General features: G+C 37.5%; 1 protein-coding gene across 47 annotated transcripts in view; it reads left to right on the top strand.

The window, feature by feature from the left end:
- The window catches only part of mapk10 (mitogen-activated protein kinase 10), a 135,019-nt gene that overhangs the window by 39,829 nt on the left and 80,110 nt on the right, over positions 1–15,080 (top strand). For 20 of the 47 annotated variants that reach the window (XM_087300176.1, XM_087300188.1, XM_087300165.1 and 17 more), the window contains 1 exon segment: positions 11,228–11,299. In XM_087300176.1, the coding sequence (XP_087156302.1) occupies positions 11,228–11,299 (72 nt within the window). 47 annotated transcript variants of the gene reach the window in all.

Genomic DNA, 15,080 nt, shown 5'->3' on the forward strand with positions numbered 1-15,080 from the left:
CCAGTACCGTCTAGTATACTGGCATCTTTGTGATTGCTAAGCTTAGCGTTACTGTTATTACTGAAAAACATGAGACCAGCCTTGTATCTAGGGGAAAAAAATATGCAAGAGCTAACTATTTTCACTTGGGCTATTAACCAACCACTTTGCAATTCCCTAGGATCAACCCAGAAGATCCTAGCAACCACATAAGAACATGCTAAAGGCCGCATCTGGCTAGTATGTTTAGCATATGCTAATATTTCACACATTTTTTTCAGAAATGGTAAAAATATATATATATCAGCCATGTCTGCTAATGTTAGCATCACTAAAAAGAGGGGGATGTGGGTCATATCTAGGAAAGAGACTATAAATATTTTGACAATTAGTAGTTAACACCTTTGTAGCACACCACTGGATAATGTCATACAGCCTTTGCAATGCAATAGCAACAGCCCGGCACCCTCTAGCATATTGGTGTCTTGTTGTTTGCTAATGTTAACATTACTGTTATTGATGAAAAACATGAGACCAGCATCGTATCTAGGGGAAATAATATACAAGAGCTAACTATTTTCACTTGGGCTATTAACCAACCACTTTGCAATTTCCTAGGATCAACCCAGAAGATCCTAGCAACCACAAAAGATCATGCTAAAGACCGCATGTGGCTGGTATGTTAAGCATATGCTAATATTTCTCACATTTTCTTAAGTGATCTCTGCTAATGTTAGCATCATAAAAAAGAGGGGGATGTGGGTCATATCTAGAAAACAGACTATAAATATTTTGACAATTAGTAGTTAACACCTTTATAGCACACCAAATAGCAGGATAAAGTCATACAGCCTTTGCAATGCAAAAGCAACAGCCCAGCACCCTCTAGCATACCGGCATTTTGGTGTTTGCTAAGGTTAGCATTACTCTAACTGAAAAACATGAGACCAGCATTATATCTAAGGAAAAATATGCAAGCGCTAACTATTTTCACTTGGTTTATTAACCAGCAACTTTGCAATTCCCTAGGATCAACCCAGAAGATCCTAGCAACCACATAAGAACATGCTAAAGACCGCATGTGGCTAATATGTTTAGCATATGCTTATACTACTCATTTCTTCACAAATTGTTAAAAAGCTTGTTTTGCTTCATATTTTGTTAATTAAAAATAACATACAGATCCTAGCTGTTCTGTTTTTTGCTCCTCTTGGCTGGAGTGTTGATGTAGTGTGATTTTATTTTAGCATGCATAGCTGGAGCTGCTGTAAACACAACCTTTTCAACTGAAGGTGTTGAGCTGCATAGATCAGCTGTTTTCTCTCTCTGGACTTGTTTTTCCTCAAATCTACTGGTATCATCCACTTTTTAAAATCCATCCAATATCCGATGGATAAAAAAGTCTTGTGCTATATACAGTATTTTTTTTTTCTTTCTACGAACATTATGCAGCACTCACAAGCGGGGGCGGACTGGGACTAAAAATCAGCCCTGGCACTGTAGCCACACCAGCCCACATTACCACACCGACACTCACATTCACTACTTATATTGGTGTACAGATGGTGAAATATTATAAGCAGTACCATATTTTACGCAGCGGATGTCCTCCAAGCTGCAACCCATCATTGGGATACCCCTATACACACATTCACATACATGCACTACAGACAATTAGACCTACCCAATTCACCTAGAGCTCATGTGTTTGGACTTGTGAGGGAAACCGGGAGGAAACCCACGTGAACATCCAAACTCCACACAGAAACACCAACTGACCCAGCCGAGGTTCGAACCATCGACCTTCTTGCTGTCGACAGTGTCCTTTTGAGACTATTTCAGTTAATTTTATGCATTTGGCAGCGTCTGAAAGCAATGTTTCGCTTTCTCAGGGCTCTTCAGCACCGACTTCCCTTTTTTAATGATCCATCTCTGACAATTTGCTTGTGCTGCACTCCCTGTTTGTTTGACATTCTTGCCAGATTTTGATTACGTCCATGTAACTGATTGGGTCTGCCCATCTCGAAACCAGTCGGCCATTGCAGATTGGGCCAATGCTTAACATTTATTATTATTATTACTATCATCATCATCATCATCATCATAATATTCACATCATCATAATATTTACATCTAGCAAGAGATAAAAGCTTCCTGCATGTAAAAACAATAGATATAAAAAAATGTTATTTAAAAAATAGCATACTGGCCCACATTTAAAAAATGGTCCGGCCCTTCTGGCATTTGCCAGAATTGCCAGATGGCCAGTCCGCCGTACAACATTTTGAGATCTGTTGTTTTGAATCAGTCTTGTGTATCACTAATCATTACACTAGAATGATAGTATTGTTTTAGGTAACGTAGTCTAACCCTGTTCCGTACACTTTTCGATATTCAGCGCACTCAAACGACCACTTCTCCGTCATTGAAAGCCAGATAAGCATGTTTGTGTGATCATTCTCTGGGTGAATACCTATTGCACAATCCAAATTTTGATTGATGTCTTTTGGACCCGTATTTTTTGAGAAAAGATGGGAAAAGTGCCGCCTTGGCATGAGTACAGAAGATGATAGGTATTAACGGTGTTCCATACACGACTAAAATAGTGTTCCGTACAGGGCGCATAACTTTAATTCACTGGCAAAACTGGGCATTGTTTTAAGTCTATTAAAACTTATGTCAGAGTATATAATTATTGTATTTAACTTGAAGTTAATTATTCATTTAATAACTGTTTTATAAAAGTTTGTAATGAAATAGCTTCACAATAATTTTTATATCGTATTTAATTCATTACAGCATGACAATTAAAAATATTAAAACATTAAATACATGCAAATTAACGCTAACTTGACTGACCTTTTATAAATAAACAAGATCACTGCACAAAGATGATCCAAACAGCGTTTGCAGCCGGTCTCTCCGGCTCTCTCTGGCGGAGAGTTGCGCTATGCGGTCATCACCCACAACTGACATTTAAATATCCCCATCTCAAAGCATTTATTCAACAAAAAAAAAACATTTAACAATTTATAATAACATAATATTCACTTTATAAAGAATATAATACTGTGTGATGCATAAATTAAATGCAAATGTATATTGTCGTTGCTTTAAATGTCTCCCCTCCCAGGCGACACTCACACCTTATGCTTGCCCATTGTATATTTTCAAGCGCATTAGATGGATGTAGCAAACTTACTGAATTTTCTCGGAAACATATAGTAGGAAGGTCTCTGTTGTTATTGGGGTTAAAACAGTTAGAAATAAAGATTACACAGATATATAGCTTGCCTACGACCCATAAGTATATATTCAGAGATTAGCGTTAAAAGGTAATCTGTACAGAACATTGTTGTGTACGGAATATGGGTAATCTTCGTTATATGAGTCTAGAAAATAGCAACTTTTCATACCCCCACTGAAAAAAAACAGCTTAAATCAACCTAGGCTGGTTGGCTGGTTTTAGCTGGTCGACCAGGCTGGTTTTAAAGGGGTTTTGGCCATTTCCAGGCTGGTTCCAGCCATTTCCAGCCTGGTCTTAGCTGGTCAGGCTGGGAGATGACTAGCTAAGACCAGCTTGACCAGCCTAGCCAGGCAGGGAGTCCAGCCAAAACAAGCTATGTCCAGCTTAAACCAGGCTGGTCAAGCTGGTTTTAGCTGGATTTAGCTGCTCATTTTCCAGCCTGACCAGCTAAGATCAGGCTGGAAATGGCTGGAAACCAGCCTGGAAATGGCCAAAACCCTTCTAAAACCAGGCTAGTCAACCAGCTAAAACCACCCAACCAGCCTAGGCTGGTTTTAGCTGGGTTTTTCAGCAGGGGCTCCATCAGCCGTTGTATACGATGTAACCACAGAAAGGTCAAGCTTTTAATAGGAAAATTTATCAGAACTCTTTGGTCATTTCTGAGCGAGATGCTAATGACCAAATCCGATTCAATGATCTATGCCAGGGGTTCTCAAACTCGGTCCTGGAGGGCCGGTGTCCTGCAAAGTTTAGTTCCAACACCAAATCAGACACACGTGGGCTAGCTAATCAAGCTCTTACTAGGCTTTCTAGAAACATCCTTGCAGGTGTGTTGAGGCAAGTTGAAGCTTAAATCTGCAGGACACCGTTCCTCCACCTAGTTTGAGAACCCCTGAAATATGGTAAGCTAAGCTAGACCCATAGATCTGCTGAATAGATTAAAAATTGGTAAAACTCAACTTTTTAACTCTAGGGGAGTTGTAAAATAAGCCTATTGTCAAATAAAAGTGGAGTGTTCATTCAAGTGCTAGATTAACCAACAGATTATGTCAGCACAACGCTTTTTATATTCAAAAAAAGTACTTTCAGAATTTACCAAAGACACAGAGTGAAGCATTGCTGCAAAAATGTAAATCCTTATGCAAATTACAATATTTGTAGTTTTTAAATCAGACTCAAAATTTCTGTGGTTTAAACAAATCCTTCATTGTGATATACTAATTGTATGCCTCAAAGTTGCCACAGATTTGATTATGTTATGCTAATGATGATGTCACTTCAGAAGAGATAGTACAACTATAGCGTTGTTCCCATCCACTTTAGGGGGTATTCACATTAGAGGTCTGCATTAAAGCAGCTGTTCCCAGGGACCGGAACAGTTTTCTTGCAGCTCGGGAATAAATTTCAGAATTAAACACAGTAGTGGTCAATGGTAAATGGTATCTCAAAGCTTTTACTGGGGCTCAATCGCCCATATTACCCATGCCTAAATCCACCACTGATTACCATAATAAACCTAATTAAGCTAGTTTACCTAGTTAATCCTTTAAATGCCACTTTAAGCTGTATAGAAGTGTCTTTAAAATATCTGGTCAAATATCATTTACTGTCATCATGGCAAAGATAAAATAAATCAGTTATTAGTAATGATATATTAAAACTATCCTGTTTAGAAATGTGTTGATAAAATCTTCCCTCAGTTAAACAGAAACTGGGAAAAAAATAAACGGGGACTAATAATTCTCACTTCAACTGTATATACACAGTATAAGAAGCTTTTTATATTGATCATAAGCATAAACTATTTCTTATTTGAACTTAACTGACTCTAGACTGGAAATAATGAAAGCAAATAGTGATTAAGAAGCAGCAGCCACAGATTACTAAACTGGAAGCTATTTAGGATCTCATTCTAAAACAATATCTTCCTCTTTCTTCTCTCTAGATCAATTTTACAGACAAATTGACTGGTTTTAATCGATAGTATGCAGGTTATAGTCATAAAGTGTCTGCTGTGTTGCTCTGAGAGTGCAGGAGCACTGCGGGTCTGTGTTTTCTAGCAGTTAATGTCAGTCATTTTTGTAAACACACATGAGCTGCAGGCAGTCCTCATGCCATTTGCTGTAAAGTGAGCAGCTAGAGAATCACCTCAAGTGCTGTTTTCACTTATCCTAGCCAGCGTCTATCAATCAATGGATTATATTTCGCACTTTAAAAAATGATATGATCAACACTGTACAAAATGCTGGATTCCACACAATCCATTTGTATTGGGACTAGTTTACACAAATTTAAGTGGATTGACCACAACACAATTAAGTTGTTCTCAGAAAAAAAGGGTATTTTGATTTGCATTTAAAGCAACCATGTGTGTTGAAAATGACCAGCCAAATCCAGCTAAAACCAGCCTGACCAGCCTGGTTTAAGCTGGATATAGCTGGTTTTGGCTGGACTCCCAGCTTGACTAGGCTGGTCAAGTTGGTTTTAGCTGGTCATCTCCCAGCCTGACCAGCTAAGACCAGGCTGGAAATGGCTGTAAACCAGCCTGGAAGTGGCCAAAACCCCTCTAAAACCAGCCTGGTCGACCAGCTAAAACCAGCCAACCAGCCTAGGCTGATTTAAGCTGGATTTTTCAGCAGGGTCCTAATTATTTAAGTAATAGCATTAGCATTTTTGTTAATACCATGTAAAATCCATTCATTTATTTTACTTCAGCTTTGTCCCTGATTATTAGGGGTCACCACAGCAGAATGAACCGCCTACTATTCCAGCATATGTTTTTTTTAGGCAGCAGATGCCCTTACCGCCATAACCCAGTATTGAGTAACACCAATACATACGCGCATTCACACACATACACTCATACAGCCAACTTAGTTCATCCAAATTCACCTATAGCGCATGTGCTAGGACTGTGGGGGAAACCAGAGCATCCGGAAGAAATCCACCCAAACACAAGGAGAACACTCCACACAGAAATGCCAACTGACCCAGCCGGGACTCGAACCAGCAACCTTCTTGCTGTGAAGCAACAGTGCTATCCACTGAGCCACCCCTTGTAAAATTGTTAGCGATAAAAAAAAAAAAAAAACACATATTGTGCATCTATGAGAAATGATCTCTTTGTTCCTGTTGGCTCAGATGAAGTCTGGAAAACACTAATGAATATTTAACGCTTATCCACAGGGCTTCAGTATCTTTAAAAGTCAGGGTGCGCAGCGCTTACCAAAAGCTCCTCCTCATCGTCCCTTGGGGAAAACAAATAAAAATAACAGGAAACAGAGCAGAGCAGGAGGAAGAAATAATCAAGTCTAATTAGCATATTGCCTTTGACTCCTGGATGACACCGACTATTCTTGGAAAGCCTGAATGCAGAACTAATGCACAGAGTCGAGAGCCACTACATCCACAGCACAGGGTCTTTCAGACTGAATAAAGATGGTAGACGTGAGAAAAGAGGAAAAAAAAAGTGTTGTTTATCATCTCAGCTCACTCTCTTTTAGCACATATCATTATCTGCAGAAAAAGACATCTTGAGGAATCTGGATATTTGGAAATAAGCTACAGTACAGTAGTAGACTCTTTACATACAGTGTAATTGTATTGCTTGTGCATGAAAAAAACGATCCTGAGTTTTCCTACACAGATGTACATGATACAGATTTTAAGCAACTTGAGTCCAGTGAGTGGAGCCTGGTTTAGTTGTTTTATTAATGTGTTTTCTTTGTGTCTAAAACAGTAGCTGGATTTCCCTTTGTTTATGTGCATTTTGAAGTATCGCACAAGAAATGCCAAATTTTTAACTAAAAATCCCTTAAATTGCAAAAAAAAAAAAAAAAAGGTTTGTTTTTGATCACTTGAGATGGGTTTGGTAGATGGTCACTAATTCTCGTGCGTTTGCAGATCCCAGAGTGTTCATAACAATGAGAAGCAGAAACTGCTGTCATAAAGAACACACGTCTGGATCAACCTGCTCCGCCAAAGAGTCATCAGTTTACAGTAGGGGTGTAACAGTATATGCATTAGTTTCAAACCATCACAGTATGGGGGTGATGCTGTGGTTCATGTTCATGCTCTTTCATGATGAATACAGTCAGTCCAGATGTGCAGGCAAAAAGACAACAGCAGTTATGAGAAGGCATTTATAAAGAACTCGTTTTTGTGTCTCCAAATGCAAGATGCATCGCTTGAAATGGTTTTGCCATGCTGCTGTTTTCATGCCACCTTGCTACACAGAAGCCTGGAACGCTTGCCCCACTTCCGAGTTTTTCTGATCGGTTCACTGCTGTGAAACTAACAGTGATGAGCACCACTGCTTAAAAGTTGAAACGATGGTGCTTGTAGCCATATTGACCATTATATTTTTCCCCATTCAAAACTATAAAATGGACATCGATTGTGTATTCAATAGTCTTTTGTCCCTTTCACACAGTGATACTGGTAAATATCCAGAAATTTTCAGGAAAAACTTTACCGGTAAAAAAAAAAAAAAAAACAAGAAAACAGGCAAGGACGTTACGGAATTTTTCCGGAAAGGACCATTACACATCTATTACAAAATACCGAAAATTCTGGAATCATTTACCACAAATGCGCACTAAATAGCTGCGCTTGTATTTATAAACATGGAGGTGGACAGGGTTTTGTTGATGGTTTCACTTTTATTTTTTTATTTTTTTATTTAAACACTTTTATTTCATGTATTCGTGCAGCTGCTTTGTCCCAGAGACACATTTGATTACACTGTGAACAACTTCGATGAAAACATATGAAGGAACACTTTTGCATATTGAGGGGTACATAATAATATGTGTGTGTGCTGGCGCTCAACGGAGCACTACTTCATTGCCGGAACAAATTTACAGATATTTTCAAAAAGAGTCTGTTCAAACATGATCGCTTTCTGGAAAATTGCCAGTCATTTTCCGGAAAGGACGGTATGTGTGAAAGGGGCTTTTGACTACAGTCAGCTGTTCTAACAACTTGACGGAAACGCACCTGATTCGCATTTGCAATTTTTAGGTGAACTTTGAAAAGATTCTCTTTAGGTTAGGATGGAAACCTGGCTAGTGTCTCACCGGCCTAATATACTGACACATTTGATTTCTTCCCCAATTCTTTTTACTGACATGTGTGACTCATTTGAAGTTCTGTTTTGTGGGCTTGACTGGTTCTTCTTACACTCGTCTTGTTATGCAGCATAAACTTTAGACACATTCTAAGTGAAGTTTATTTACAAATTTCGAGAGGATCACGTGCTTATGATTGTTCACAGCTGTTCCAACTTTAGCTAATGACTGATTATCCTATCAGACGATCCTTAACTCACTATAAATAACCAGACTTTTCTCATCTCAATATCTTCATCTCGAAAAAACCCCCCTCACCCAACCCTACTTTCCCTCCTTTCAAACGGGCGTCACGGTGGCCAGCGATTAGCGCTGTTGCCTCACAGCAAGAATGCCCCTTGTTTAATTCCTTTCCAAACCAGACGGCATTTCTGTGCAGAGTTTGCTCGTTCTCCCCGTGGTCGCGTGAGTTTTCCCCGGGTCCTCCGGTTTCCTCCCACAGTTCAAAAACAAGCACTCTAAACAATTAATCCAAATACATTAGCTAAACTCTGAGTACACCTTTCAGCATCCATATCTGACACTTAGCTAAAACAAGCAAGAGGGGGAGTCATTGAGATCTACCTGAGCTCAAACTCCCCTCTCGCATTGCAACGGGAGGGAGCCCAGGGCTCGAGGATCTTATAAGCTCAGGGCTCTCTCCTGGGACAGCACGCCAAACTAGCTTTATTATCAATCATCAGCTAAGTGTGAACTCTTGAAGTATCTTATAAGTTTACACCTTCAATTTGTCAGAATCACTTTTTTAGATATTTTTATTTTCTATTTTTTAGAACTTTCTGAAAAACTTTGCTTTGTCTGGTGAACACCTTTAAAATGCAATTTCATAATGCCTATGCATTAGGGTTGGGCATCTAAGCTATAATGCCGATCCGATACGCATCTCGATACAAAGAATACGATCCGATATATTAGCGATACATTTATGACATATTGCGATGCAACACGATACGATTCACACCCATATCACGATACAATGCGATAATTCAGCACTAACTTATTAGATAAAGTTTATGAGATTATGTGAAAGAGGATGCTGTGCCATTGAATGAGTTTGATTATTTATTAACCAAGCAAAACCAAGACTTTTTTTTTACAAACTGGCTTTTCTCTCAGAGCCAGAGTGTCAGTTTACAGTAGAGGGCCATTTTAGAACATATAGCACATATCATTTAAGTATTTTCAAGATAAACAGAATGTATAAGTGCAATATATGTTAAAATATATGTATTTGCACTCTTTCAACATAAAGGTTTGCCACTGAATATTCAAAACTTAAGGTGGTGAACTAGCAGTGTTATGCTGCTTTGAAACATCACTGTCACTGTAAACAACAGGCTAATAAAAATATAACAAACCAGCAATCTTCTTGCTGTGAAGTGGTCAAACTACCCACTGTGCCACCGTGACACCCATTATTTTTATCATTATTATTATTAATATTATTATTATTATTATAATTAAATAAAAATTAACAGGAGGATGTGTTTAAAACCTTCGTTCTCCGTGACACTAGGCTGAATATCTTTGCAGATGAACAATGCAATAACATCCGTTATTGGCGTAGAGCGAGCAGAACTGTTGCGCATGGAGAAAACTTGCAATGCTTTTCTCACCACTTTTTGAGCTGGTAGCTACAGTTGAAGCAGTGCAGGAAGCCGGGGATGCAGAAACACTGGAAGATGCTTTCACAACAACACAGTGGCGCCGCTTCAAGTGAGATTTCAGATTAGTCGTACTGCCCGTGTATTTTACAGATGCGCGGCACATTTTGCAAATTGCATCTCTCCTGTCATGTCGTCCATCCTTAAATCCATAATGTCGCCATACTTTAGATTTAAAACTCGGTGGGGAATAAAATGTTTGTTTTGCTTCTCGCGCTTTCTGAGGGCGCACCACTAGCTTCATCCGCACACCTGATACACTGAGTTGTAGTGTAAGTGTACACATCCGCAAATCCGTTGCTAAGGCTTACTTTATGTAGGTCGATTAAATTATGCGCCAAAAACAGGTTGACAACACTTGCTAATAAATAAAAAATACATTCTATATTAAAAATATAAGCTGTATCTTGGAAAAACCGATGCATCTCGCAAAAACCGATGCATCTCGATTCGCTTCCAAAATTTCATTCATCCTCTGCTGCTCTACCGATGCACTCGCATCGTGCACGCGCATGACCGCGTATCGATACATATCGGTTAATCTTCCCATCCCTACTATGCATGGCTCTGAGGCCCTGCCTTGACAGAAAACTTCCCAGGTTAATTTCTTCTATTTAGTCGGTCAAAATTAGATGCATTTAAAAACATAAACACACCAAAGAGCTGCTTTAGAGAAGAAATGGAAGAAATACTAGCTGAAAATGATACACTATGAAAAGAATGATAACTTTTAATTGTAGGACAACTTGCTGCACATCTTTTTTGAGTTGACTCAATTTTTAACAAAAATACTACACTACACTTTTCCTTTTATTACTGTAGAGCTGCTTGCACTATCGTATAATCCTACAGGTCACATGGAAATTTCATTAAAAAAACACCCTGGTGATGATTTACTGTACAGTAAAAGATTTCCCACAGAATCCCACAGGATAAATGGAAGTCACATTACCTTAAAAAAATAATGATCACAATGCCCAATACAATTATTTACATTATACATATTCACCTTCACGAACACCATCAGAGTGTTTGCTATCAGTAAATCACTGCAAGTGTGTTTTTTAAATCTGTTTTTTACCTCTAAGCAAAGGAATGAAGGTGAAAAAACATGAGGCACAAATATATGAGCACTTCAGTAATACATTCTAACCAACTGTGTATTTGTTCAGCTTTTTAATCATATAAATTCCCATCTTGTGTTTCAGGTATTTATGAACAGACGTTTCTTATATAACTGCAGTGCTCCAGTCCTGGATGTGAAGATTGCCTTTTGTCAGGTGTGTGTTCCATACAGGTAAATTAAAAGGTAGAGTATTCATTCACTTCCATTCTGTGAGTCATTTTCTTACCGATGTCTCATTGTCTAAAAACAAACTCTGGTGACAGCGTGTCTGGCCTTTGAGGAAGATGTACAGCTCACAGGATCAATTCCTCGCAACATTCACATTCATTTAGAGTCAGGTTTCCCCAAAATGCATTAAGAGCATCTTAATACACTTTAAATATGCATGCTAGTGTCTTCTAAAATCGATGCAGTCGCACGGATACATCACTGAAATTAAAAGCACTTAAAGGTAAGGAGAAATTCGGAGTCATTTACGCACTCTTGCTGTTTCTGCAAACCTATATAAGCTTACTTTTTTGAGATTTGTGTTGGCTTAAATTTCAGTGCGTGTCTCATGAGAAAACAATAATAATATACAATAATTTTATAATATTATAAATAAATTAGATTATGGGAATTGGTCACAACTGTTGACTTTAAAGAGATTTTTAAGTGATTTTTAAGAACAATTTGCATACTTTCTTTCAGAATTTTTTTTTTGTTTTACACCACATTATATGGACAAAATGTTTATAGCAACCATTAATGTTAACAGAGTGTGCTTTTATTGATTTAATCTCTTTAAATTCAGTGTAGAGCTGTACATCTTCCTTAAAGGAACACTCCATTTTATTATTATTATTAATATTAATAGGCTCGTTTTACAAGTTACCTAGAGTTAAACAGTTGAGCTGTACCGTTTTTGAATCCATTTAGTCGATCTCCAGGTCTAGAAAAAGCACTTTTAGCTTAGCTTAGCATAAATAATAGAAATGGATTAGACCATTAGCATCTTGAGCTAAGATTTTTAAAAATATACAGTAAATATATTTAAAGTCTTAGGCTACTCTTCTGTAGTTACAGTACACGGTGTACTAAGAGCAATGGAACATCAAAAGTTGCTATTTTATAAGCCAATATGGCTAAGAACTATACTTTTATTCCAGGATAGAAAATCAAGGAGCTTTTCTGCAGATTTTTTTGAGGGAGATGCTAATGGTCTAATATGATTCAACTATTAATGCTAAGCTAAGCTAAGCTAAGCTAAAAGAGCTTCCAGAGATCGCTGTATGAATTCTAAATTGGTAATACTCAACTTGTTTAAACCTTATGTGCTGTTGGGGATGTTTTCATCCACTGGGGTGATTTTAAGTCTTAATTTGGCCATAACTTTTTCTGTGTTTCAGCTAGCGGAATGATTTTTGGTGACACATCTTACTTTGACACATATTTTGAGAAAATGCTTTGGGATTGTTTAAAGAACTCAACAATATACTCTCGGCAATTTACTACCCTTTTGTTATCTTAAGGAGGAAAACATCCACTAAATTAAACTGCTGTAAAAATACATCAGAAATGTTTTTCTTCTTTCTTTGCATAAATCTGTTAATCAACCTCAGTCCTGATCAAAACTACTAAATTGCTTAGAAAATTACAGGATTTAACCTCTTTAATTGGCAAATTCATAAATGATGTCACTGATTTGGTGAAAAACAAAGAGAAAAGGATGTATATTAAATATAAAAGTATTTGTGGACTTGTGGTCTTGGACATGTGAAACAGCATTGCCTTTGATGCATTGTTTTTGATTGATTTTATTTTTTTTTTCTCCCTAATTTACTATTGCTGGCTGTTTTTGCCCCACTAACTTCCACTAGAACCACTTTTTTTTTTCATTGCAAATCCATGACAGCATATAATCATGCATTTTTATTGTTGGTGGTTTTCCCTGTTGGGAAGAGGTAATATTTGTCATTTTTACTGTTGATCATTAAGGCTGATTTATACTTCTGCGTCAAGTGCGTGCTTTTGCTACGTTGACGCATAGTGGCCGTCGCGTCGCTGACGCGCACCTCTTAAAAAATGTAACTACACGTTACAACGACGCGTAGTGCAAGCTCTGTGATTGGTCGGCTTGGTAGCACTGACGAGTCTAGGCGGGACCAAGAGCCGCACGAGCCAAATGGAGTGATTGTTTACAAGTATGGAGTCTTGTGAAGGAGCTCCGGAGGGAAAGCTTTGTTTTGTGTTTACCTCATGGTTAAAGTTGTTACACGTCTGCTCGTTCCTGCCTCAAAATTTGCTAATTTGAGCCACTTGTACATTAAGGAAGCGTTCAGAAAAAACAAAACACCAGTGAAGAAACTCGACACAGAGGAACATTAACACCTGACTGCCACCTAGTGTTTCAGAAGTGTTATTGCAGTACAACAGAAACTGCATGCAGAAGTATAAATGCACAGCTACACGCGTTGTATGCGTCGTGGGTCATGCCGATCACTTGACGCAGAAGTATAAACCAGGCTTAAAGTTAACACCATAAACCCTTTAGATAGGTCTGTGAAAAAATAAATAAATAAATAGTTTCTGTATTTTATATAGAGTATAACAGCAAATAAGTGTTTGTATATGTGTAAGAGTAACCTTTTTGCACTTACCTTGATGTGTTTGAGAAAATAAAAATATGCATCTCAGCTCTCAGAACTACATGGGGTAATTATGTAATGGAGTAATGTTATGCACCATCAAATGTGGTTATTATGGAAGTCAATGTTGCAAAAACAGCCACCAACAGTAAATTCGGGAGCAAAAAAAAAAAGTCTAACAATGCATCAAAAGCAATGTTGTAACTGATCGTTAACATGTCCAAGACAATTAATTATATTATGAAAATACATCATTTTGTGTGTGTGTTTTTTTTTCATCATTTGTAAACTTGCCAATTAAAGAGTTAAAATCTTGTCATTTTTTAAAAACATTTAGTAGTTTTGATCAGAAGTGAGGTTGATTAATAGGTTTATGCAAATAAATAGAAAAAAAAATATTTTTTTGATGCGTTTTTACCTAACTTAACAAAAGGGTAGTAAATTTGAACAGTGCACAAAGGTTAACTCGTGAAATGAGCCAAAAAAGATTTCCAAAAAACATGGAGTGTTTCTTAAAATTTCTCTAGATTTAAAGGCATGAGTCAAGGACTAACATTTAATGTCCTTATTTGTTGCATGTGCTTTTTTTTGAGTCATTTAGTACTGATCTGATCGTAAACATTAGGCATTCATATTGTAATGACATTTTCTGCAAATTCTGGTGGTACATGGTGAACATTTAGGTAGTAAAAGAAATATACTATCTGTTCCCTGAAGTAATGATAGTAGAACTGCTAAATATTATGCAGTAGGTCACCTCAAATGTCCCTTTTTGTCCTTCATTTTCACTTTACACCATAAATTATCCTTATAAGCTGTCAGAAAGTCCTTCAGTGGGTCACACAGATCACAGGTCAGGATTAAGATTCACTCTATTAGCCGAAAGGTTGTAAGTTCAAATCCCATAAGGATCAATGCATGAATCAACAAGCATGTCCTTGAGCGAGAGACACTTAACCTCAGTGTTTTCCACAGGGACTGACAGTGTATTAAGTCTACTGTTGGTCAATTCAGATAAATGTGTCTGCTGAATGACTACCTGACAGTATGCTTTGTTTGCATTGTAGCTTACATGCATAACTTTTGAAAGGGAAAAAAAGTGTATTTTATGAAACAAATCATAAAAATTATACTTTTTATACACTATATATTACTTTTATATTACTTTTTATCCAAAAACTATGCAGTATGTATAATGTACTTTTAGTTTAAGGGTATGACAGGCTGTTTATAGATTAAAAAATATTCTAATAAAGATCCAGTAATTGTTGCTTGTGTTGCAAGCATAATGATAACAACGCAATACTA

Source organism: Danio rerio, chromosome 21 (genome assembly GCF_052040795.2).
Source record: "Danio rerio strain M-AB ecotype USA chromosome 21, GRCz13ab, whole genome shotgun sequence".
NCBI classification, from domain to species: domain Eukaryota; kingdom Metazoa; phylum Chordata; class Actinopteri; order Cypriniformes; family Danionidae; genus Danio; species Danio rerio.